The 26,902-nt window shown below is 44.9% G+C and overlaps 1 protein-coding gene across 3 annotated transcripts in view; it reads left to right on the top strand.

The window, feature by feature from the left end:
• Positions 1 to 11,504: 11,504 nt before the first annotated feature.
• Positions 11,505 to 26,902, top strand: part of DCX (doublecortin) — a 186,198-nt gene continuing 170,800 nt past the window's right edge. The window contains exons 1-2 of one of the 3 annotated variants that reach the window (XM_073641135.1): positions 11,505 to 11,669; positions 20,805 to 21,188. In XM_073641135.1, coding sequence (XP_073497236.1) covers positions 20,825 to 21,188 — 364 coding nt within the window. In that variant the 5' untranslated portion in view covers positions 11,505 to 11,669; positions 20,805 to 20,824. Of the gene's footprint in view, positions 11,670 to 11,868; positions 11,998 to 20,804; positions 21,189 to 26,902 lie in introns of those variants that run through there. The other 2 variants (XM_073641137.1, XM_073641136.1) reach the window with 2 other exon arrangements.

The following is a 26,902-nucleotide window of genomic DNA, read 5'->3' as shown; positions in this document are numbered from 1 at the left end:
CTATGCATTGGTGCAACCTACAGGATTCAGACTGAATTGAATTTTCCGGTCTACTACCTATCTCAGATAAGTTTATTTTTTTTCTTATGGTATATATTGTCTATTTGCTTTTCTGAGATCATTGATTCTCTCTGTCTATATCTTTTGATGGAGATTAAACTGTATTCAGCACCTATCATATGTTTATAGATATCTGGCTGTTACCTGGGTGGTACCACTGCATAGGATAAAGAATTTTGCTTAATAATTCCTAGTTAATGTATGTATGGTGCAAGGGCCTAATAAGGCAATCAAGGGACAGCCGACGTGGAGCGGGGACACCAAACCGTCTCGCTAGGGTGATAAACGTCCGCTGTCAGGCAGGGTCCTAGTTCATTTAGGGACATCTAGGGCCAGCCTGAATGATATTATCGCATCTTACCCCTGATCATTATCCTTTTTTGCACGGACATTTTTATGGTGTTTGTCCATTTTGTGACCAATTAGTCGGTCTTTTAAAATATCTATTAAAAGTTACATTTTATTCTGGGGTTTTTCTTTGTCCGTTTTTCCACTATACCCTAATAACTCTATTTTTGCCTTAGGCAAGCGCTTTCTTAGGCTTCGCTGGGTCAAGCTGGCCTTGCTGGGCTGGGTCAATTGAACAGGGTCCTGAGCCAGCGCTGGGGAATTGCTTCTCGCCACTTTCCCATCCATAATGATCGCAGTATAGCCGACTACGCCAAGTTGTAAGTCATGTATCGGGGTGTGTTCTTCAGGATACAGTGAAGACACGGGTGAGAAAATCAACTGCTACACAGTTCACTCACAGTAATTATTTTACTTAGTTATGTGAACATTCAAAACATTATATAGACATTCAGCCAGGAGGCTGAGACCCTTGTGCTGTATAGCGTGGCACCCATATTATCTGTACCTACTATACTTTCTATAAATCTACCTACTGGCGTGCTTGTCTAAAGCGGCCGCCTGCTACCTGTTTACACCCTGGGAAATTGGGACAATTATAAGAGTGTAACGTACAGGCTCGCCTGCGGTACAGCACAGAAGTTTACAATCTTACAATCAATTACTTCTATCCCACAACCAAATATCCCTCTCCCGTCCCGATGTGACTTCAATGAACTCAGAGGAATAGTCCATCCTGAACTATATCGAAAATACCCTGAAGGTTAACCAACTGTAACGGCTATTTAGCCGTGAACAAAGTCTATCGAAGTTGAACAATTGTCATGTACTATAAAGTTCCACAAAAACTCTCTCCTGAAACAAAAGGAAGTTCAAGTTTGGTCTGAACTTCATTGCATGCCGTGTCGGCAACCAGGTGTGAATTAGGATTGTTAATTACAGAACAAACTGGAAACATTGAAGCAAATCCAGAAGTTCCTTATACTGATTTTGGCAATAAATGTGGCCTGAAATAGTCAATATGCCTATCTATCTAACTACAGACTCTATCTTAGCCTTGAACATTTTGGCGCCAGAATGTACTGAGGTGCGTGCACAGTTATCCACTGCGGCGGAGCAGTGAGCCTTCATTTTCTTACCAACCCGGGTCTGCTCCGGACAAACAATCGGTGTACACGAACAGATGCAGGGCCCCTCCAGCAGGTAAACAGTATTGTTGATGACTGTGGATTGACTCCTCAGCGGCGTCTAACACCTCTCACACTAGGACCTGGCCTTTTGCGTCTCTGACATCTTGCATGCATCTCAGTCTTTCAGCAATGCTTAGGCAACAGCGACATCTTGTGATCAAATAACAACATTACTGTAGATGATCAAACCTATTTACAACAGGTACAGTATTATACTGATGCGGACACAGGTATACACATTTATACCACCCTGGGGAGCCGACACACATCTCACATGCCACATCTCACATCTCTTTTAGCAAGGCGGCTGGACAGAATTTGAATGCTATTTACCTGCAGATTAACCCTATATCTGCAGGTAAATAGCATTTTCCAAGGTGACAGGTTGCCTTTAAGGTTGTTTCTCAAGACCTCTATGTCCCTTTTCACCTTTATTCAACATGTCTCCTTTTTTTTGCAGCTCAGTAGTGAAATTTTCCCCTTTTCACCTCCCTTTGTGTTTTATGCAGTGGGAAAGCTGGATTATTGCTTGGCTTGCTGTGAAACAACTGACGCGCCCCTGGGCCTGTGTCACGCTGCGTTGCGCACGCGGGAGCTTACCCGGAGCCGGATCTGTTTAGGGTTGTAGTCTCGTGGCGGTGACCCGGTCCGTGCCCAGGGAGTCAAACTGGACGGCAGTCTGTTAGCGGTAGCAAACGGTTGATGACTACGCCACCCGTTGAATGCAGCCAGGGGGCTGCTGCTGCAGGGCAGACCGCTGAGGCCGGTGGAAGGATGGTGCAGCGTGATAGTATAACCCCCAACGGGAGGGGTATGGCCTCAGGGCAGCCGACGTGGATGATGGGGGTAGCAGGAACCACTCAGAGACGGTATGGTAGCGTTCAGGGTCTTTACTGATAACAACGATAGACCCTCCCGGAGTACTTGCTAGCGAACGGGGCCTGGTCAGTCCTTGAGCAGATGGGATCTCCCCTGGCCAGGCGTAGTTGTAGGCCTCCCAAGCTGACTGTACTCTTCTGGCTACCTTGCTAGAAGCTGATGTAAGTAGCCCACGTCCCTGAGTGTACCGTGTGGTGCTCACCCGTATGGCCGGTGACTCGGGGCCTTCGGGCTTCTGGGCCAGGGGACCTGAAATCCCCTGCCTGACGGATTCTGCTGCTGGGTAGAAGTTAGTCCCCACAGCCTCGGACTCCGGGTCCGGTAAAGAATCTTCTTAGTCAGGGCGAGCTCTTTAGCTGCCAGCCCCTGACTCCTTGTGACTCTGCTGCTTCCTATGCTGCTCTTGTCTCTGCTCTTCCTGGACTCCATCACTCTGCCTCAGCCCCGGGTTTATACAGGGGAAGTTCTTCCCCTCCCAAGGCTGGGCAGGAGGTGTGGCATGCACAGGATCCCTGACCAAAGGACCTCCCACCTGCTCTCAGACGTAATATCTCTATCACTGTGACAACCAGACCCCTGGGGTGTCACACTCCCCCCTAGTGAAATTTAGTACTCCGGGACTAAACATTTTTTAGAAAAATATAACAAGGTATATCAAAGAACAATAAAATACAATAAGGAAACACAATAAGATGGTCACGGATGTCCGCAACCGGGTGCAGTCTTTGAAGAAAAGCAAAGGTGTCCATTTCACCAACACAGGGAGACGTAACCAGGTAGGGGTCTGTCCTACCCCGAGTCCTTAACAGTCTCTAGTCCATCCTGGGTTACGCTCCAACTATATACAAAGGATTCCCGGTAAATCCACCGAAGACTCCTAAAAACAACTAGAAACACAAAATTACACACAAGCAACAATAAACAGGTAAACATTGTAAAACAACTTAAACATTTAGATCCTCCAACGTGCGGGTAACTGGCCTCTAGTGGCCCTAGTGGACCTACGGAGCTGACTGTCTGGCCCTGAACTACAGGGTGTAGGAGCTGTCAAGGGTAAACTGGGCAGCTGTCTACCGGCTCTTTGTCTCACTAGGGGTACGGCAGGCTCACTATAAGCAGAGGGTGGATTCTCCCGTTCCGCTTGGGTGGAGTCTTCTGCCTCCTGGACCGGCTGCTCTTCCAGCTCTACCCGTTGCTCCGTAGGTTCTTGGGATGATGGTTGGAGGAAGGTGAGTACGGGTACCACAACTGCACCATTGACTTGAGTCCAAGACCGAGGGAAGTCCCCGAGCACGGTACTAACCATATCTTCCCTTTCTTCCACGGGTCGATGGTCTTCCTGTTCCTCCTCAGGGTTCCTCAGTTGTTCGGGGCACTTCTTCAGGTGGTCCCGGGATACAATGGCTGTGGTTTCCCCTCCGTCTTTACTGATGGTACAGACCTTCGGGTTCTCGTGGCTTGAGGGCAGTACGGTGTACGGGTCCTTCTCCCACTGGTCGTCCAACTTGTGGAGCCGTCTCTTCCTCTTCAAGACCTGCTCTCCGGGTACCAGGGGAACAGCGGGAGCATACTGGTTGTAAGTCTTCTCTTGTCTTTCCCTAGCCTGACAAAGACTTCGCTCCACGCTCTCCTGTACTTTCCGGTACTGCTGCTGCCTCTCTGTGTCCCAGTCTGTTTCTGGTGAAGTGTCCTCGGGCGTCAGGACTCCCATTTCCAGGTCAACAGGTAACTTACCAGGTCTTGCCCTCATTAGGTAAGCCGGGGTACAGTTGGTGGAACCTACCGGGATGTGGTTGTATAGGTCCACCAGATCGGGCAACTTCTCAGGCCACAGACTGCGTTCTTCCAGGGGCAACGTTTTTAGAAGATCCATTACCACCTGGTTCATTTTTTCACAAAGTCCATTAGTTTGCGGATGGTAGGGTGTCGTCCTTATCTTCCGGCAGCCATACAGATTACAGAATTCCTGGAAGACCTCCGCTTCAAAGGCAGGTCCCTGGTCCGTCAGCACTTGGTCCGGGTACCCGTGTGGGCGGCAAAAGTGCTGCTGGAAGGCTCTAGCTGCTGTTCGAGCCGTTAAGTCCTTGACGGGGACGACAACCAGAAACCGGGAGTAATGATCCACGATGGTTAACGCGTAGACGTAGCCACTTCTGCTGGGGGTCAGTTTTACATGATCCAAGGCCACCAGTTCCAACGGTTGCCGGGTGACGATGGACTGCAGGGGAGTCTTCTGGCTGGCCCGGTCCTTCCTTCTCAGATTGCACGGGCCACAGTCTCTGCACCACTTCTCGATGGTTCCCCTCATGCCTACCCAGTGGAACCGCTCGCGCAGCAGGAACTCCAGCTTTTTCCACCCGAAGTGTCCAGCTCCGTCGTGGTATGCCTCCATCACCATGGCTGCGTCTCTTCGTGGCACCACTACTTGCCAGAGTAGTTCATGCGTCCTGGAGTTAACCATTCTGCGGCACAACTTCCCCTTGTAAAGGAACAGTCGACTCTTCTCTGCCCATAGTTGTTTGGCTTCCTCTGGAGCGTCTGATTCCAGGCTAGCCTCCGGGCGAGTCAGCATCTCCTTCACCAGTCGGACGGCAGGGTCGCTGTCTTGCGTTTCCGCCCAGTTGTAGTGAGGTAAGGGGTTCAACGTAGCAGCCTGCTTACTCCTTACCGGTGGGAATACTGGATAGTCCCATGACGGTGGAACGCAGGGAGTTCAACTTCTTCCAGTCCCTCCGGATCTTCTCCTCCGTCCGGCAGGTTGGGCATCCTGGACAGGGCGTCCGCGTTGGTATTGGAGCGCCCTGCCCGGTATTTAATTGTAAACTCGTAGTTGGACAGACGGGCCATCCACCTCTGCTCCAGGGCACCGAGTCTTGCCGTGTCCAGGTGTATCAACGGGTTGTTATCCGTGTATACGGTGAACCGGGAAGAAGCGAGGTAATGCCTAAAGCGCTCGGTGACTGCCCATACCACGGCCAGGAACTCCAGCTTAAATGAGCTGTAATTCTCGGGGTTCCTTTCGGTGGGTCGCAGTTTTCGGCTGGCATAGGAGATCACTCGTTCTCTCCCCTGCTGAATCTGGGATAGTACGGCTCCTAGCCCGATGTTACTGGCGTCGGTGTAGAGGATGAAGGGCTGGCTATAGTCTGGGTACGCCAAGATTTCATCCCCCGTGAGGGCCATCTTCAGCTGGCGGAAGGACTCTTCTTCTAGCTCTTCCCATTTGAAGGGCGGCTTCTGGTTCTTGGCCTTCCGGGACTGGCCTATCAGGAGGTCCTGCATAGGCGCTGCCTTTTTGGTGAAACCGGGAATAAACCTTCGGTAGTAGCCTACCAACCCTAGGAACTGCCGCACTTCTTTTACGCTGGAGGGGCTTGGCCATCCCTTAATTGCGGTGATCTTATCGGGGTCGGGAGCCACTCCGTCAGCGCTCACCACGTGTCCCAGGTATTGCACCTTTGGTTTCAGGAGGTGACACTTGGAGGGTTTCACCTTTAGGCCATAACTCGCCAGAGCTTCGAACACCTCCGCCAGGTGTTTCAGGTGGTCCTCGTAAGTTTTGGAGTATACGATGACATCGTCCAGGTACAACAGGACCGTCTCGAAGTTTCTGTGGCCCAGACAGCACTCCATTAATCGTTGGAAGGTTCCTGGGGCGTTGCAGAGTCCGAACGGCATGCAGGTGAACTCACTAAGTCCCATCGGGGTGGTGAATGCAGTCTTCTCCCGGTCTGCCTCTGCTACAGGAACCTGCCAGTACCCGCTAGTGAGATCCAAGGTAGAGAAGAAGTTAGCAGATCTTAAAGCAGCCAATGACTCCTCTATCCTTGGTAAGGGGTACGCATCCTTGTGTGTGATACGGTTGATTTTCCGGTAATCTACACACATCCTCATGGTGTTGTCTTTCTTTTTGACTAAAACTAGTGGGGCTGCCCAGGGGCTACAGCTATCCCGGATTACCCCAGCCTCCTTCATGTCTCTAAGCATCCCCTTGGCGTGTTGGTAATGTGCAGGGGGTACGGGTCGATACCTCTCTTTTATGGGAGGATGATCTCCCGTGGGGATGCGGTGTTCTACCCCCTTGACTCGCCCGAAGTCTAACGGGTGTTTACTAAACACTCTCTCATACTCTTGAACCACCCGATAGACTCCTTGTTTCTGGTGTGAGGGAGTGGAGTCAGTACCCAGATGTAGTTGCTGACACCAGTCCTCCATGTCTTTCTTAGAGCCGTTACCTTCCTCCGGGTGAGATGGAGGCAAGGGTTCCACAAATTGTATAGAATTTTGATTAGTGGTATATAATTTGGCTAGCGTGGCATACCGGGGCAGGTACACTTCCCTCTCCCCGATATTTATTATGCGAACGGGCACCCTCCCATGGCGTACATTGACCACCCCCCGTGCTGTCAAAATGGTGGGCCTACTATCTGAGTAAACTGGTTCTACCATTGCCTGGTAATCTCTACCTCTCAGACCAATAGCTGCCCGGCACCAAATCATCATTTCACTTTTTGGGGGCATGGCAATAGGAAAAGGGTCACACATTCTTACGCTACCAATCTCACCGCCGGAGAGTTCCACTTGTTGCCGTTGCATCAGTGCCCGGATCTCTTTCTGGAGCACCCGCTGCTCGCCGGAGCTGGCATTCTTGGCAACCTGCTGTAAAAGGAAAATCACCTCTGCAAGACAATTTTCAATTACATTAGTTCCTAGAGTTATCTTTGGGTGACTCTCATGTTTGTCAATGTCTACAATGATCAGTCCCTGTGCGGCCAGTTCGACTCTACCAATTTTGATGGTCACCTCTTTAAATCCGATCTGTGGCACGGGCTGACCATTGCTGGCGATGATACTCAAGTCGTCGTCAGGGTAGCGGGTAATATCCGAGTCATTCCAGTACTGCTTGAAGAGCACGTACGGGATGGTGGTGACCTGTGACCCGGTGTCCAGTAGGGCACTCATGGGAATGCCATCCAGTACCACAGGCAAGACTGGACGTCCTCCCACATATCTGTCGCGCCAGTTCGATGGGCCTGGTGATCTTTTTCCTGGGGGTTGGCCCTCTACCCCAGGTTGTGCCCGTTTAAAGAACAGTACCTTTCCATATGTCCGGGTTGATTGCAGCGGCGGCAGATGGGTCGTCCGTCCTCGCTGTATCGGTCACTGGGTCTTCCTCTGGCCGGTGGGGTCCTCCTTGGTCGACGCCACGGGATGTCCTCCGGTCCGGATGCCAGCTGGATCTTCCCTGGAGTGGAAACCTGTAAAGACTGCACAGTTCGGGTTAGCGCAGCAACGCTCTTAACTAGCTCTTGGACCTGATGGTGTAGGTCTGGAGCCGGGTCATTGTCCAAAGCCTGCGCATCAGCTCCCACAGGCCCTGCCGACAAGGGCGCCGCCTCCTGGTGGTAAGTAATAGCTGGGCGCCTGTGGGTCACAACGCCACCCGGTGCTGGTTCTCGGAGCACCCGGATAGCTCTATCCTTGAACTGTGCAAAGTCCAGATGGGGATCCTGTAAGGCCATTGCCCGCAACTGGGTTCGGTGGGCATTGCAATATAAACCCTCTATAAATTGTTCAGTCAACAGCCTGTCCTCGTTTCCCACCCCATCAGGGTCGGTCTGCTTTATGGCCCTCAGGGCCTCTTGTAGGTTTAGTGCATAGTCCCTTATACTCTCATGCGCTCGCTGCTTGCACCCGTAGAATCTAAGCTTGATCTCGGCTGAGGTGCGGGTATCGAAGGTGTCCCTCAGCCGGGTTAGTATCTCTGCGACAGTCCTCCTCCCAGGTGGCCAAGATTTTACTTCTCTTTTGGCTGCCCCGATTAGTTGGGCCACCAGGATGCTCACTTTTTGCTCTTCTGTGAGGGGGTACACCTGGAAGAGGCTATCCAGCTTTTCTCTAAAGTCATGCAGGGTATGTGACTCCCCTGAGTACTGGGGTAGCCAAGCTGCTCCCGGGATATATGGCATGGTGAAGGGCATAACTGCAGCAGCGGTGGCGCTGGCGGGGGTCGAGGTAGTGAAGCTCTCCTCCGTATCCGACATCTTCCTCCCCCCTAGTGGACCGTGGCCTACCTTGCGATGATCCTCTTCCGTAGGCCGCGGCTCCGCAGTGGATCGTCAGGGTTGAGGACCTTCCGTCGCGCTCCTGTGACGTCGGCGTCTGCTGGGCTCCTTCCAGGACCTTACGCAACGTCCGGACGTGAGGCGGGGCTTCAGTTCTCGCGCGCTTTCGGAGTCCACGCCCCTCTTCTTCCCGCGCGGCGTCCTCAAGATGGCGTCCAATGGCGGGAAAACTCCACGGATGGCGGGAAGAAGGCTGAAGATGGCGCCGGATGGCGGGAAACTTCACCGATGGCGGGAAGAAGGCTGAAGATGGCGCCGGATGGCGGGAATCTTCACCGATGGCGGGAATCTTCACCACTGGTAAGTTTGAACAGTCTTTGCTTTTCAGGCACGCAGTACCCGGTGGTTGCGGGCACGTGATCCTGCCGACTACGCCAAAGTTGACGCGCCCCTGGGCCTGTGTCGCGCTGCGTTGCGCACGCGGGAGCTTACCCGGAGCCGGATCTGTTTAGGGTTGTAGTCTCGTGGCGGTGACCCGGTCCGTGCCCAGGGAGTCAAACTGGACGGCAGTCTGTTAGCGGTAGCAAACGGTTGATGACTACGCCACCCGTTGAATGCAGCCAGGGGGCTGCTGCTGCAGGGCAGACCGCTGAGGCCGGTGGAAGGATGGTGCAGCGTGATAGTATAACCCCCAACGGGAGGGGTATGGCCTCAGGGCAGCCGACGTGGATGATGGGGGTAGCAGGAACCACTCAGAGACGGTATGGTAGCGTTCAGGGTCTTTACTGATAACAACGATAGACCCTCCCGGAGTACTTGCTAGCGAACGGGGCCTGGTCAGTCCTTGAGCAGATGGGATCTCCCCTGGCCAGGCGTAGTTGTAGGCCTCCCAAGCTGACTGTACTCTTCTGGCTACCTTGCTAGAAGCTGATGTAAGTAGCCCACGTCCCTGAGTGTACCGTGTGGTGCTCACCCGTATGGCCGGTGACTCGGGGCCTTCGGGCTTCTGGGCCAGGGGACCTGAAATCCCCTGCCTGACGGATTCTGCTGCTGGGTAGAAGTTAGTCCCCACAGCCTCGGACTCCGGGTCCGGTAAAGAATCTTCTTAGTCAGGGCGAGCTCTTTAGCTGCCAGCCCCTGACTCCTTGTGACTCTGCTGCTTCCTATGCTGCTCTTGTCTCTGCTCTTCCTGGACTCCATCACTCTGCCTCAGCCCCGGGTTTATACAGGGGAAGTTCTTCCCCTCCCAAGGCTGGGCAGGAGGTGTGGCATGCACAGGATCCCTGACCAAAGGACCTCCCACCTGCTCTCAGACGTAATATCTCTATCACTGTGACAACCAGACCCCTGGGGTGTCACACAACCACTGTAACCCAGCTTTCCCATAATTTTGAGTTATATTAATATAATGCAATGTCTTGTAAGAAATAAGGAAAAGTAAGTCAGAACAGTATACTGCTGGCAAGCTCAGTCACCACAGTACACCCCCCTTGCTTTTCTCAGAAATTAAAGACGTTTTCTAAGGGGGTCTGGCAGCTGGGGAGGCATAAGATCAACTAGGAGAATCAAAAAGTTGAATAATAGCGCGGGTATCATATGCTACTGTATTGTGATTGTGCATTTAAATTACATTTTTACTTTCAAACCAGTACCTTTCATTACATATGTGAGTGATTACTTTACACTCTGTAATAGATACTGTAATCATCATAAAATGGTTAATAATTATTTATTTTATTTTACTCACTTTTATAGTTCCATTAATTCCTTAGCGCTTTACAGATATTATCGGCATTGTCCCCATTGGGGCTCACAATCTACATTCCCTATCAGTATAGTTTTTTGGAGTGTGGGAGGAAAGCCACACAAACACGGGGAGAACATATAAACTCCTTGGTGGGATTTGAACCAAGGACCCCAGCACTGCAAAGCAACCATTGAGCCACCGTGCTGCCCTAATGTTTATATAGTATATTTCTTTGTAGGACAAAGCTGGACAGTATGAGTGTCATATGTCATATAATGCATGAAAATAAGCCTGTGCAGTGATCAGCTATTATCTTTGGGGGGAAGGGGCATGTAGGCACATACAGTATTTCCCCAATGCAGGTGTAATGTAGCACTGACTCACTGCCCACATAATACCCAGACATGCTGAGGTGCCACCAAAGGAGTGGTTCTCAATTCTGCACATAAAAGTACATTCTTGCTGTGAAACAATACTTTTAATCTCCGTTCCCATGATGAGCTTTTTGGTGAATTTTTGATGTTGCAGATTTTCTGCACCATTTCTGCACCCATTAAATAAAATAGGTTACTCGCATTTTTTCTAAAATACACCAAGTAAAACACTCACCCAAAACTCATTTTGGGAACATAGCCTTAAAGGGAACTTTCAGAAAAAAATGTAGTTTAGTGCACTATTTTAGCAGTTCTGCTGAGAAACGTACCCTGATACTTTCCATTTCTTCTTCTTTATGTAAGAAGTGATTTGAAAATGAAGACATGTAGAAAATAACTTTTGTAGCACACTAAAGGTGGTTTAATAGCCATAGTTTTGATGAACCCGTACTGTTGTTTTGTTTTATAGGAGAATGAGTAATCTTACATAATCTTAATTTGGGGAGTTATGCCTTTTTCAGACGGCTGGAAAACAGTTGAATGAACTAAACTTACTGTAGATCATCAAAGTTTCAGGTATTGTCATTATATTATATAGAGCTGTAATCCGGTTGTATTAAACCAGCATTATTTTAAGCAATCCAAAAGAATGAATTTACATCTATAACGATACTTACTGATAAACATAAAGAATATGTCATAACAATTATCAAGCTTTCCAGACGTCTCAGATCTCACAAGGGATAAAGTGATTGTATGGTATGGTAGATGCTTGATAAAAATTGGGATGGGCCAGGGAATTCTGGAGGCAGGTTAGGAGTTAATTTAGCAGCAGACAAGCTGTTAAATCAAAGCAGGAGGAGTCAGGCTCATTTTAGGCACTAGGACCGGGGAGCAGACTCACCCACCCTGGCAGAAATCCTTTGGCTTGAAGCTCGGATAACAAAGGCAGATTGGAAATAGCCTTCATTCCAACAGCATCCTCAGCTTGTACCAGTGCTAGCGGGTGAGTAGGAGCTGCTTTCCAGTAACATCCCTGCATGTGCATTTTAAGGGGACAGTGTACCAGGGTGGGAAATGTCTAGAACAGAACCTGTGCCTATTGAAACATCTTATCATTTGCTGCATGCATCCTGATCACTGTCCTTTATCTGAACCATCAGTCACTATCAGTGATTCATTATTAGTTGCGCCTCTTGGTATTCGGAGCACGTATATTGCGCACATTTTAGTACCGTGCTGAGCATAATTTAATAAGAAGCATGGGACTGCATAGGGGAGATCTAGCGAGGGCTGTCATCCCCTGTGTCACATAGGTGACAGACAGTGATCAGGTACGTGTGGCGGCAATCGTAAAGGGTGGTTGTTAGGGAAACGGCACATTTAACAGACGAGTCGCGAAATAAGGATTAATGCCGAACGATTTCAGCATATGCCGTGCACGTGTATGACGGTGTAAAAAAGGGTTCATACAAAATCTGATAGAATGCACACCGTGTAATAAAATGACACATTTTATACCAAATATTTAACACATACAAGAGTGAAAAAATAAATATTTACCAAAATGATAAAAAAAATAAATCTTGGTGTACAATCGTCTCCATGTGATTGTAGATCAATGGCTTTAAAGGGAATAATATTTTCCTAGTGATTAAAGAGTATTGAGACAATGAATGCATGCAAAGGTGTGGATGTCCATTGTTAATGCTGCCATATAGTACTATAGTATTATAGCCCACAGCACATTAGTGGTAGGTGAAGGTTGGTGATATTTTTGTGAAATAAGTAGCTAATATGGGAGAGGCCAATTGTCATATGAGATTAACCCCTTTCTGGGCATTCTTATATTTAATGCTGCAGATGGGATGTGTTAACAGTTGCCTTGTTCCACCCATTCTCTGCAGCATGGTACTTAACGGGGATGTAATGGATGTGTCTGTATAAATCCACATGTACATTTGTCACATATTCAGCCCTTTAACAATACAAAGAGCGGATTCAGGAACTGTTATCTTTTACATATCAAATACGGGCTCTAATTTCGGACTGTGCATTTTCATAATGACTGTATAGGGCTTACCTGGCACAAAGAAATCATGTCTTTAAATTTGATTAGCAAATCGTATGTGTATTTTTTTTTTTGGCTAGTACAGGCGTGAGATAGCTAATATGGGTGAGGGTAAGCTGTGTCAGCTATTGATCAATAATCCTTTGTTATTAGGAGATGGCCTCTGTGAACCCATGCTTTATTGGTATGCATCTCAGGAACAATAGTGTCAGGTGCATGTGTCTGGATTTGCATCATTCAGGAAAGGTGGCCTTCACAATTCATCTTAGAAACACACCCATCCTCCATCTACAAAGGCAGCTACTGTATTACTGAGACACCATGCTTATTCTGTACTGCTGACCTTCACAGACAATCAGTGGACCACCGTAGGGTCTCTACACTGCACATATGTGACATGCATTAGTGATCATGGAGGCATACATTTTCCTTCACTACCTGTCAGTAAAAGCCTTCAACACTGTAGGATGCTTCTTCTAACCCTGACATGGCTGACATCATTTGCATTAAACTCTATAGCAAATGTAGAAGAGTAAGATGTTGTGCTGAGTGTCCCTTTAACCCACCACCAACTCTTATTTATTTATTTTACTCACTTATATAGCGCCATTAATTCCACAGCACTTTATAGATATCATCATCATCACTGTCCCCATTGGTGCTCACAAGTCACAATCTAAATTTCCTATCAGTATGTCTTTGGAGGGTGGGAGGAAACAGGAGTACCCAAATCCATGGAGAGAAGAACATACAAACTCCTTGCAGATGTTGTCCTTGGTGGGATTTGAACCCCAGTTCTGCAAAGTAACATTGCTAACCACTGAGCCACCGTGCTGCCCATAAGTTCTAATGCAAAAATTAGCATGGTAACATACCAGCATATGGGGCAGTGAACATTTTCTTAAAAAGCCATCCTGACTGTACAGTTAAACCTCTTGGAGAGGACCCTGCAAGATGATGCATAGAAATTTTTTTCTAGAGGGTGTCCTTTCAAAGAAGATGAGAAGGAAGCATAGAGCATGGTGAAACCTGTCATAGAAAATCTAATTTAAAGGGATTTTCCAATGGTATAAAGCCTTGGCATATTATTAGGATATGCCATCACTTTATGATTGGGGGGCATCCAACCTCTGGGACCCTACTGATCCTGGAGAGGAAGGGGACTCAGTGCTGGTGTAATATTATATATTCTTCACTTCTGCTGTACAGTGGCACCTGATTAATTGGCGGTGTAGGGAACTGTGGTACAGTCCCATTTGAGTGAATGGAGACAGCTGTAGTTTTCTGCAGAGTTGGAAGCCAGGAGTACCACTGTGCAGGAAAGGAGATCCAGGGCTAGATCTTCTCTAGACACCCTTCATTCTTATAACTTGGAACTCCGCCTATCAGAAAGTGGTGGCATCTCCTCGCAATATTACATTACTTTGTAAGAAGGGAAAACCTCTTTCAATAAAAGGTTGGGCTTCTTAGTCAGGTGGTTTTTAATCTGGCACACTATCCAGAGCTGGGTTCGGCCAGACACCTTTCTCCTCCTGAAAGTACTGTGTGTACTCTCACAACTCTTGTTCTGTATGTCATTGACCACTCTGGATCTACACATTTTAATCTCTATCACAAAAGAGGCCAGACATGACCTGAAAATACCTTCAGTCAGAAACTTTATTAAGGAGTGTGAAAATCTTCTGAATAAATACTCCAATTTTGCCAGAGTTCTCCTTTAAAGATGTTATTATGTAAATATTAGATTTTTATCACCAGTGGTCAGATTACCATCAACATGTTTCCTACTTTTTTCAACACTTTATTTGTACTTTTGAAATTGCAGAATAAAGACCACATTCTAATTGGCAATTTACAGAGTGTGATAGCATTTTGGTAATAAACGTTCCAAGTCCAAGGTCTACAAGTATGGTGTGAAGCTGGTCCATAAACTGCTCAGAAACTATTAGACTTTAGTGGAAGGTTCTGTCTGAATTCTAATGTCTATAGGGTCTGTCTGAGGCCTGTCATGGAAGAAAATATTTCCCTGGGGATGACCTGCATCAGATAGATTTGGCAGCTGCTCATCTTCTCTTACTCTATCGAGCTAACATTCACATGAGGCTGTTGTTGGGGGAATTTGGGTTAATGGCTAAAGTTGGCCAGATTAGTTATTAAATATTTATGGGCTGCATTATACACGTCAGCTCCTCTGACATGTCTCTTTTAGCAAAATAATGTATTCGCTATAATATAATAATTCTTGCTTATCTTTTCTATCTTTTCTTAGAATACAGTGTTGTACTGTTCCTCTGTTATTCCTCCTAGAAATGTATGAATAAATTAACATCTGGTAGTTTGAGCCCCTACACAGTCTGACAGTCTCCAATCACTGATGACTATGTAGCCATTTGAAAAGAAAAATGGTAACTTAAAGGATTATACCGAGCACCAAGATCTTTTCCCAATATGTAGTAGGTGTAATAATAATAATATTAGCATATACCTCCAAATAGAAATGTAGTATAGTTCTTCTGATTCGCTATGTTACTTACATCATGTACAGGGTATTGCAGTAACTTAGGTATCCATGGTTATAACCACTCATATAGTGACAGTTAGTTGTTAGTGGTCGTAAGCATGGATACCTAAGCTACTGCACTGCCCTGCACATGGGGTAAGCAACATAGCAAATCAGAAGAACTATACTAAATTTCTAATTGGAGGTATTTGCTAATATTATTATTACACTTACTACATATTGGAATTTGATCTTGGAGATGGGAATACCCCTTTAATTTATTCATAAATTTCTATGAGGAATAACAGAAATATCATATGTAGAATGCTAAAAAAAATGCTGCTAGGGTGAATAAAAAAACAGACATGTCAGGAGAGGCTGATTGCTCAGTTTTAAGTAATGCACATTAAAATAACACACACACCCACTATCAAACCTTATGACCTGTGTGTGGCCATAGAGTTGACTCGTAAACTTAGCCATGAATGTTAACTATATGGACCTCATGGCTGATTGAACTTGTTCCATGACGTTTCGATTGACTGCCATGTCAGACCTTTAAGGTAGTTTCAGTCTGATTAAAAGTAAATCAAAACTGTCCACACAGGACGTCTTATGGGATGGACCATGGGATGGTTGATTGTAGAAGAGGCCACAATTACACGATTCACCCAGTATTGAGTCATTGGAAGAACAATAGTGCTGACTATGGTACAAAAACTATGGAGTTTGGTCAAATCTTTTGAGAAATAAATCAGACATATTCATATTTTTTTAATGCTTTGATGGTGACATATACCTGGCAATATGATGACTCGTCATGATTAGTGAAAAAGATATGAATTTGGTCATATTGATGATCAATGTTATACATTCTTAGTTTATGGGACAGTTTATTTTACTTTGTTTATTTGTTAGAAAAAAACTATTTTTAGTTTAATTTTTGTTTAAAAATAGTGATATCTTAGGCTATAAATACATAAAAATGAGCATTTCTGCAATAAATAATGCTCATTGCTTAGGGAATTTAGTCTTTTCCTTCAGAAATGAGTCGTGTAATCCGGATTCGTACAGTATCATGTTAGATTTAGACAGGTCCTCTAATCCTATCCGAATGTCTTCTCTTACACGATGCCTTGGCTGGCAGCTTTGCCTTTGGTCATACGACTTGCAGGACATGCCATGTGATAATTGGCTTTCTTGTTGCATCTCTCAGCCATGGCAACTGATTCTTTTGTGTCGACTAAGGCTGCGGCAGAATCAAATAGATGACATCATGCCACATGTGCTAGGAATGTCTTTTATATTTAGGAAATGTGGTGGCTTGTGATAGAATGAAACTGATTCATGAAGATGACTCATGAGAGATGCTATAAACTGCACTTGATAAAAGCATTTTTATAGGCAAACTTTCAAACAATGCTGCATAGAAGTCAAGGCTTGGGAATAAAAAATACAGAGAAGAGAATTTAATGGTGATCACACTTCTGTCACAACTGATAAAAGGATACGGTGATCATGTCAGCTGCTTGCAGGATCCGCTTGTATATTATTTGATGATCTAGTCAGAAGAACTTGGCACTGCTTTAAGTATTTTATTTGCAATTAGCAATCCAAAATCATCCATATGACATTTCCTCTTTGCATAATAAGAGCTTCATTAGGTATGGATTGTGAGATGAAAGTCAGAGAGAAGCAGGTAACAATGGGGGAGCAGAGCTGTCGTTGTGGCGATAACTTACTGGAGAAATGCTTATTGCATCTTAAAAAGGAGTGCCAAATTCTGGCTTTTTTATATGCAGTGGATCCCTACTTGAACACGCAATTTGAACCAGGAGTGCTGTCCTTCTAGAGTTGGTGCCAATCGATTAGCACTTCCCATTCTATTGCATTGCCCACAATAGTGGTCTGTGGCTGATGTTTGTGGTTCTTCTTTTGATTAGCTGGTCTGGTGCAACGTCTTTGTTGCGGCATGATATCAGCAGGTAAAAGGCTGTTTTCTCTCTCTCCCATCCAGCGGCTATAGACCACTGTCGTGGCCGATGGAATGGGACATGCAAATAAATTCACACCAACTCTACTCTTTAGGCCACGGCCCCACTATCAGTATTTGGTCAGTATTTTTTCTCAGGAGTGGGAGCCAAAACTCGATGAGGGACAATCAGAGAACAGGTATAATAGAAACAAGTCACCAATCCTGAATTTATCACCCACTCCTGGTTTTGTCTCCCACTCCTGAGAAAAAATACTGACTGAATACTGATCAAATACTGATAGTGGGGCCGTGGCCCTACATATACTATATGATGATGCAGGCAAAATGATACCCAGAATTTTGGACCATAACCTTAAAAACCTGACAGCAGATTCACGTTAGCCAAACCATAGGCTGCATTATACAGCCATGTATGTTTTACTGCACATTTCAGAGAAAACATACAAGTAAAAGCTGGTCGAGGACCATGCGTCTAAGATCATTAGTCCAAGAGGCCAATCCCGGCAGCTTCTCAAAGCTTACTACCCTAGACTGACAGATCTCTTCCTCTCCTTACACATTGAGAAATAAGTATCAGTCTTGAAGAGCAGAGCAGCAGAGAAGTAACCGTGGTCTGACCACTTGGACTAGTCATTCAAAAAACATGGCTGCTGGTCGACCTGTAAATGTATGTTTGCATCACAGCAATTAAAGGGATACAAGTCTGCAGTCACTGAAGACTTGTGAATCCTCACATCGCACACACTATGCGCTGTGAGGATTTTCCATCTCTGGGAGAGGGTGGTCCTGTGACCCCAAGTATGTAATTTGCATACTTCTGGCCACATTTCGACTAGACTGTGTCCGGCCTCACACAATAAACTTGCATTAAGCAAGCCTGCCCCCATCTAGTCGGTACATGACCACATGTATGCAAATCACATACTTGCAGTCACACACCCACCGTGGCACTGGAGAATCCTCACTGTGCACACGATGGAAAGATTCACAAGTCTACAGTCACATGAAGTCACTGCAGACTTGTAGCCTAAGGCCAGACAATCCCTTTAAGAGTTAAACTTACATAGCTGCAATAATGCAGCAAGTTTCTGATTCATACTGTCAGGTTCCCTAAGGCACAAAACAGGTAAGAATTCCAATTCCTATACTTATATCCAGCATTATTGGAAACATCACTGTTTTCTGATCTTTTTTATATTTTTTATTTTCTGCTTTTATATCATATTGAATCTGTTTAATGTAATGATAAACATTTGGTATGGCTATTAAGTTCCTGGCAGTTAACACAAGCTGTCAGCTGTCTGTGTCATGGTGGAAAAGCAGGCGGGTCTTACACACATTCATAACATTCTGCCAAGTGCTCAAATACTGCCTGCCGCAATGGATTTAAAGGGATTGTATACCTTCAGATGAATCTCATTTATGAGTTTATACGATTGTACCTTTCAAAAAGTGATTGCTTTAGTGTTTCCCTCCACGTATGTACTATATATTATATTTCTATTATTACAAGAGCTAGCAATCCCACAATAATAAGGCACTGGTCCATAAGGCATGACTGGTCCATAATCCAAATTCCCATAATATCCTCAATCTGTTAACAGAATGCAATTTCCTGTTGACTCCAAATACTAGATTTGACAGTTTCTCTGCTCTTTTATGGGATCATTCTGAGTGTGAATAGCAAACTGAATGGGCAATTCATGAAAAAATGCAGCAGATACATTTTAAGGTAGATGTTGGAATAGAAATGGCTTGGGAGTATTCATATTAAAGAATTAGAGAATATGTCATCCTTCAATGACCAACGATTTAAGTTTTTATGTTTAATATATTTTTAGAAACATTTTTGGCAATGTTTTTTGTTATTTTTCATATCATGATCTGTATTTAAAAAAAAAGAGAGAGAAAAGAGAAATCTTGCAGCTTTTGCCCTGGCCAGTGTGCTTTTCTATACTTATACTTGCTGTTCTTTTAGGAAATCCACATGTACACTATTAATAGATTGACTCAGATCCTGTTGCCCATTGGGAGTGGTGTATAATGTGTTATCCGCTGTGTATAGAGGTATTAGCTGTCAGTTTAATCCTGCCCGTGATGATAATGAGACTTCTATAAAGTCTTCTTTTAAAGGGGTTGTCCACCACTTGGACAACTTTTTCTTGAACTAAATGTTTGCACCCGGTAAAATAAAAAAACTATACTTCCCTCTGGTGCTGTCGCCGTTCAAGTTGTGTCAGCACTCGCAGTCCCGTGGCTGTGATGTGGTGGAATGACACATGATGCCCAGGTACCCAATCAGCGCTGGCGTCACTTCCCCGCCTCCTGTCAAATTGAACATGAAGAAGAAGTCAGAGATCAGCTGTAGCTCGGAGTTCCTCTTCATGTTCGATTTGTCCGAAGGAGGAGACAGTGACACCAGTGCTGATTGGTTTTTCTAAAAGGGGATGTATATGAAAATGTGTTTGAATTAGATTATGTAGGGCACTGGTGAACACAGACAGTAGAGGACCCTGTGCAAGAACAGCACAATAGCTCATCATAATGCAGAAATCCACCTGCTTTTGGAGGTAGAAGTTGCCCCCTTACCTCTTGGGCCCCTGTGCGGCTGCACAGGTTGCACCAATGATCTGTCTGCCCCTGATGAAGGGTATGTACTGTAATATAGGGTGAAATATGCAGAAATCTGTGTACTAGACACAAAACCGAGAAACTTTCAATGGATTATTATTTTTACTTAAACTGAGTATCTTGTTCAATTGGTGCTGCCCTGATGATTCTCGAACAGTTTTTCTTTTTCTTCTTTATTCCAAACTTATTCCCCCTGGTTATAATAGTGCAAATTTTCCCTTTAACCAACTGGGTGTAAACAACAGAACTTCTCAATAGGTGCGGTTGTATTTTGATTGGGCAGAACCAGAAGATAAAAAGCAAATGCCCACAGAGAAGTTCTGTAATACACGCCCAGTTGGTTAAAGGGGAAAATTTGTACCATTATTACCAGGGGGCATAACTTTGGAGGAAAGAAGCACAGAAGAAGAAAAACTGTTCCAAAGTCAGAGAAACATCACCAATCGGAGAAGATACTCAGTTTAAATTAAATATCCAGTGAAAGGTCCCCTTTTAATACTGTAGTAGACCCCCCCTAGAAAAATATTTACTGTAACTGTATCTATAATTTAAATATCCCAAGAATCGGCGCCTTTCTGTTTTTCTTGTTGTTATTTTAATTAATCCGATTAAAATTCTATTTACGACAAAAATCCTCAAAGTGTCACCTTTGCAGCAATAAACTAAGCTCATTAATCTTTGAGGACCAGACAATGCCCTTGATTTGCATGGGCTCAGGTGTTATGGCTGCTGTTTGTCTCAATTAGCAATCCCTGCTTTCCACCATGCCTCAGTTGAGTCACTTTTGGTATAAATTATTTACAAACTTTGAGTAACATGAGAATGTGTGCCAGTAACAAGTAAAAGGAATTATTAATGTTACAAGGGGATTGCCCTGTTTTGTAGTATCTCTGGGCGAGACATGGGAGAAACATTCTCATCTCTGCATGAATGACTCTTTTAGGTCTCCAGAGGCGCTCAGACATGGAGCTCGAATTTGGTCACTTTGATGAAAGGGATAAGACTTCCAGGAATGCCCGAACATCTCGAATGAATGGATTGCCCAGTCCTACACACAGTGCCCACTGCAGTTTTTACAGAACCCGCACTTTGCAAGCTCTCAGCAACGAAAAGAAAGCTAAAAAGGTCCGGTTCTACCGTAATGGAGATCGATATTTCAAGGGAATAGTGTATGCCGTGTCTCCTGACCGATTCCGAAGTTTTGATGCCCTGCTGGCTGATCTCACCAGGTCACTCTCTGATAATATTAATTTGCCCCAGGGCGTTCGCTACATTTACACCATCGATGGAATCAACAAAATTTCCAGCATGGATGAACTGGAGGAAGGTGGGTTTAGATTTTTTTTACCTTTATATGACATGTGTAATTTGGCTGAAATATATTTTACTTCTCCATATGTATCACATTGTATCATATCATACCACAAAATACTATAAAAATTCTAAATAAAGTAGAGAAATACTAAATTCATCCTTTTATATACCAAAATGTGTTTTTATTATAGCAGAAGTAATTCAGCCCCACAACCAGAGAGAAACCTCCTCCTCTCCTGAGGTGCCATATTCTGTGCTCACACCTCCCCCGTCAGATCTGCTGAATCAATCTCTCCTGTTGCCTAGCAGCACATAGGCGCTGTGCCGTCTAGTCCTGAAGAGTCTGCAATGCATCGTAAATCATTTCTTGCATTTTTTCCACGATTTTCTATTCCTAAATCACGATAAATTTGCTGCATATTCTGCCACAATTTTCCAAAATCGCTGCAAAAATGCAGAGTTTTTGTTGTCATTTTCTAAAATTGTGTCCAAAACATTGCAATTTTGCAGTGATTTTAGAAAATGTTATCAAATTAAGCACATTATGATTGCATCTTGCGAACATACCCTAAGCTATCCATCATCTATCTAGCATCTCATATTGATAAAGCTCACCTTGATCAAGACTTGCATGTTAATCCAATGTACAGTGCCTACAAGTAGTATTCAACCCCCTGTAGATTTAGCTGGTTTGATAAGATGCAAATAAGTTAGAGCCTTCAAACTGCAAACGAGAGTAGGTTTTATGAACAGAAGCACAAATCTTACAAACCAAAAAGTTATGTTGCTCAGTTGAATTTTATTAAATTTTAAACATAAAAGTGTGGGTCAATTATTATACAACCCCTATGTTTAATATTTTGTGGAATAACCCTTGTTTGCAATTACAGCTAATAATCATCTTTTATAAGACCTGATCAGGCCGGCACAGGTCTGTGGAGTTATCTTGGCCCACTCCTCCATGCAGATCTTCTCCAAGTTATCTAGGTTCTTTGGGTGTCTCATGTGGACTTTATTCTTGAGCTCCTTCCACAAGTTTTCAATTGGGTTAAGGTCAGGAGACTGACTAGGCCACTCCAACACCTTGACTTTTTCCCTCTTGAACCAGGCCTTGGTTTTCTTGGCTGTGTGCTTTGGGTCGTTGCCTTGTTGGAAGATGAAATTACGACCCATCTTAAGATCCTTGATGGAGGAGCGGAGGTTCTTGGCCAAAATCTCCAGGTAGGCCGTGCTATCCATCTTCCCATGGATGCGGACCAGATGGCCAGGCCCCTTGGCAGAGAAACAGCCCCACAGCATGATGCTGCCACCACCATGCTTGACTGTAGGGATGGTATTCTTGGGGTCGTATGCAGTGTCATCCAGTCTCCAAACGTCACGCGTGTGGTTGGCACCAAAGATCTCGATCTTGGTCTCATCAGACCATAGAACCTTGAACCAGTCTGTCTCAGAGTCCTCCAAGTGATCATGAGCAAACTGTAGACGAGCCTTGACATGACGCTTTGAAAGTAAAGGTACCTTACGGGCTCGTCTGGAACGGAGACCATTGCGGTGGAGTACGTTACTTATGGTATTGACTGAAACCAATGTCCCCACTGCCATGAGATCTTCCCGGAGCTCCTTCCTTGTTGTCCTTGGGTTAGCCTTGACTCTTCGGACAAGCCTGGCCTCGGCACGGGAGGACACTTTCAAAGGCTGTCCTGGCCGTGGAAGGCTAACAGTAGTTCCATAAGCCTTCCACTTACGGATGATGCTCCCAACAGTGGAGACAGGTAGGCCCAACTCCTTGGAAAGGGTTTTGTACCCCTTGCCAGCCTTGTGACCCTCCACGATCTTGTCTCTGATGGCCTTGGAATACTCCTTTGTCTTTCCCATGTTGACCATGTCTGAGTGCTGTTCACAAGTTTGGGGAGGGTCTTAAATAGTCAGAAAAGGCTGGAAAAAGAGATCTTTAATCCACACATGTGAAGCTCATTATTCTTGGTGCCTGAACTACTTCTTAATACTTTAGGGGGACCAAACAGAATTCTTGTGGTTTGAGGGGTTGAATAATAAATGACACTCTGAATTAACTTTTTACGTTTAAAAAAAAAAAAAATACAAAAACAAAATTTGCTGCAGTGCATTTCCCACTTCCAGGCTGATCTACAGTACAAATGTCACAATGCCAAGTTAATTCCGCATGTGTCAACCAGCTAAATCTGCAGGGGGTTGAATACTACTTGTAGGCACTGTATATGAGGCTGCTATACTGTCCTCTGACAGCCAATGTAAACTGTGGTCTAAGAGGTTGGATTTTCCTTGCTAATTTGATTGTTCTTCTAGAGATAAGTGTCACTAGTCAGAATTGCCTGGCAGACACTCATTTTCTGATAAAACATCTTGCATATTCAGCAAAGATGGTTGAGGATATTAATAGAGAAGTTGGCCAGCAACTATATAATGTGTACAGCCATCTGTACAGAAAACACATGTTGTCTATTCAAGTAATTCATGGGGGACATTAGTATACGGTATTTCATTTCTTATTGTTAAAGGTGGTTCCCAGGACACTATATGTGACGGCAGACCTCCGAATTGTGACAACGTGAATGCACTTGCTACCATGATTACCCAGTATTACCGATGCAAGCAGATGTGCAATTTCCATACTTGTGGTCCCGTACCAACTAGAGTCGTTCAGATTCTCTCAATAGAAGTGAATTGAGAGGAGCCAGATAAGTCTAGTCTTCATGTGGCCGCAAGTATGGGAATCGTATCCATGGGGACACATGACCACCCGCTCACCCCGGGAATGCCGGGTAATCGTGAGAGTATGTGCACCGCATGCTGTTAAAATTTGTCAATGAAGATTGCTGACCATGCACAGTGTACACATGAAGCTGTCAATCAGTGGTGGAGGCGATATTATAAAGAGCTCAGCGTTCTGACCTCTGCTACATCTACAGCAGAGAAAACAGGGATTCTAATAAAACTGCACCAAACAGTTCAGCAATTGATACATCACTGGAATCAGGCTCTCTGCTCCTACATCATGCAGCTCTCAAATTCTATAGCAAAAACCCGCTGACAGATTCCCTTTAGGTAAAAATTAATTCATCGCACACTCATAGGAAGTTTTGCTTTTCAGTACCAATTTATTTATACACATGAAATGTAGGAAAAATAACAGCCTAACCTGGGAACGCTGCCTGTACCCTACACTTCTACCATTTATGGGACTCCCCATCTAGAGACACCCCTGATACAGGAACTGCAGCTCTCCACAGGCTGATGAACCCCTGTCTTTTGTTAAGCTTCATACTGGAACTTCTCTCTACATCCTATGGTGCCTTCCTAGTAAAACAAACTTGATACAATAGCGACTTAATGAATAAGGCCAGTGTGGCCGAAACATCTACCTATTGTCGCCTTCACCACTGTTATTTTTCCTACATTTCATGTGTATAAATAAATTGGCACTAAAAAGCAAAACTTCCTATGAGTGTGCGATGAATTAATTTTTACGTGATTTGAGGACATTTCCAATCCATTGCATCTGCACCTCAACTCTATTTGACAGTGTGCACGCTAATTTTCTATTTACTAGATTCCCTTTAGGTGCACCTCTGTTCTAGTCATTCTTTATGGGACTGCTGCAGAATACAGCGCTCAGCTATCCAGCATTACAAAAGAAAAATGAAGGAGCAGAGCTGCACATGCTCAATCTCTGCTCCCTTCAGACAGGGTTCTGCAGAGCTTTGTTCTCTAGACACCCTGTGATAAACTCATTCGAAGGCCACATTCAGACCTTCAGTATTTGGTCAGTATTTTACATCAGTATTTGTAAGCCAAAACCAGGAGTGGGTGATAAATACAGAAGTGGTGACGTGTTTCCATTATGCAGTACTTTTCCTCTGATTGTTCTTCTCCTGGTTTTGGCTTACAAATACTGATGTAAAATACTGACCATGTGAATGTGTGAACATGGCCTTAATGAGAGCGCCAGAGTTAACCAAGACCAGCTAGTCTCCAGCATTCCCGTTAGGAATGAATGGAATGGAGGTTCTCATGAGGGGCCTTTGAGATTAAATCAGGAAATAACCTAGTGTTTAAGTTAGTTTTTTTTTTGTTACAAGTATTTATTTATTTTTATTCTTTTCCTCCATTTCACAGTCTGCATTGAAAAATAAAAATGAGAATCGTTGCAATTTTCACGCTGGCTATTGAGGCTATTCTAGAATTATACTTCCCGTTTTTTTTAATAAATCCAAATGTATATTAGCAGCAATAGATAGACCCTTTATTTTGTATTAAAGCATCTAATGAGCGTGTGCTATTGTTGTCATGAAAGGATGGGGAGCAGGAGGATCTGTGACATCACCAAGTGTGAATGTTGGATCCTGTGTTATTAATTGGTTGAGCGGACCCAAAAATGTTTGCCGGGTTCTGCCAAGCTGTAGTTCAAAGTTTCAAAGTTCAGCATGCGAACTTAACCCTCGAACCTGAACCCAATAAAAGTCAATGGGGACGCTTCGATGCTTTAAAATGGCTGTAAAATGGTCATAGTAAGGGCTAGTGGGATGCAAAAGGAAGAAAATGGGGGTAAGAGTAGGACAATTGCCCTGCAAACAAATGTGGATAGGAAAATGACTTAACATGAAAAAATTATAATAATATTCTTCAACCATGAGGCAGAGCTCCAAGTGGAGGAAGAGGTGGATGTGGCGATGTAGGTGGAAGAGGCAGGGGAGGAGGTATCCAACACTGTTTTTGTGTTTTTTACTTTTGTATTAATGTTTAACATTTTTTATAGAACATAGGATTAAAAAAATAAAAAATAACAATCTAGAACCAGGAGGCAGAGGTCCAAGTGGAGGAGGTGTGATAGGTGGAGGTGGACGTAGCTGTGTTTTTTTTGGGGGGGGTTAGGGAACCAGGAGGCGGAGGTCCAAGTGAAGGAGGAGGTGGTGGAGTTGGACATGGCTGCACTGTTTTTGCATTTTTTTTTAGGGAACTGACTTTAATAAAAACAAAATATAACAATTAGATCCAGGAGGTGAAGGTCCAAGTGGAGGAGGAGGTGGAGTGGTGGAGGTGGACGTGGCGGTGTACGTGGAAGAGGCGGAGGAGGAGGTAGCTAACACTGTTTTTGTGTTTTTCTATTTTAGATTTTGTTTTGTTTTTCTTTTGCTTTTGTTTTTTTTTTTTTTTTTTTTTTATTTGGGGGCCCCAAAATTAAATGAATGGTAAATAGAGTTTAACAATGGCTGGGTGCGGCTGGTATACTTGTCTAGTCAGTCAAAAGTACAGACAAGTCCTGTTGGATCGACACCTGGTTCATTTTAATGAATGTTAGCTTCCTCACGTAGGCTGCGGATAGACGAATGCACCTGTCTGTGATCTCACCCCCCGCCGTGCTAAAGACACTTTCCAACAGTACATTTGCCGCAGGGCAGGCCAGCTCCTCCAAGGCATAAAGGGCAAGCTCAGGCCATGTGTCCAATTGGGTGACCCAGAAGTTAAATTTATACGTTGCTACAGGCTCTGACAGCACAGCGTACAATCCACCTGTGCCTTGTCGTCAGCACAGTCCCTGAAAAAATGCCACGCCAGAGTGCTCCTTTAAGCTGGCTTTGGTTTGCTCATTTCCTCAGTACCGTGGGCAGTAGCAGCCGACGTACTGGCTAGGGGCCACCAGCTGTGCTTTTGCACCCTTCTCCCTCTTTTGCTGTGCTGCTGGGGCAG

Source organism: Phyllobates terribilis, unplaced genomic scaffold (assembly GCF_046119375.1).
Source record: "Phyllobates terribilis strain yellow unplaced genomic scaffold, ASM4611937v1 Scaffold_7__3_contigs__length_470593459, whole genome shotgun sequence".
In the NCBI taxonomy this organism is placed as follows: Eukaryota; Metazoa; Chordata; class Amphibia; order Anura; family Dendrobatidae; genus Phyllobates; species Phyllobates terribilis.
Note: the sequence above shows the minus strand (reverse complement) of the source record. Positions and strands in the feature narration are given on the sequence as shown.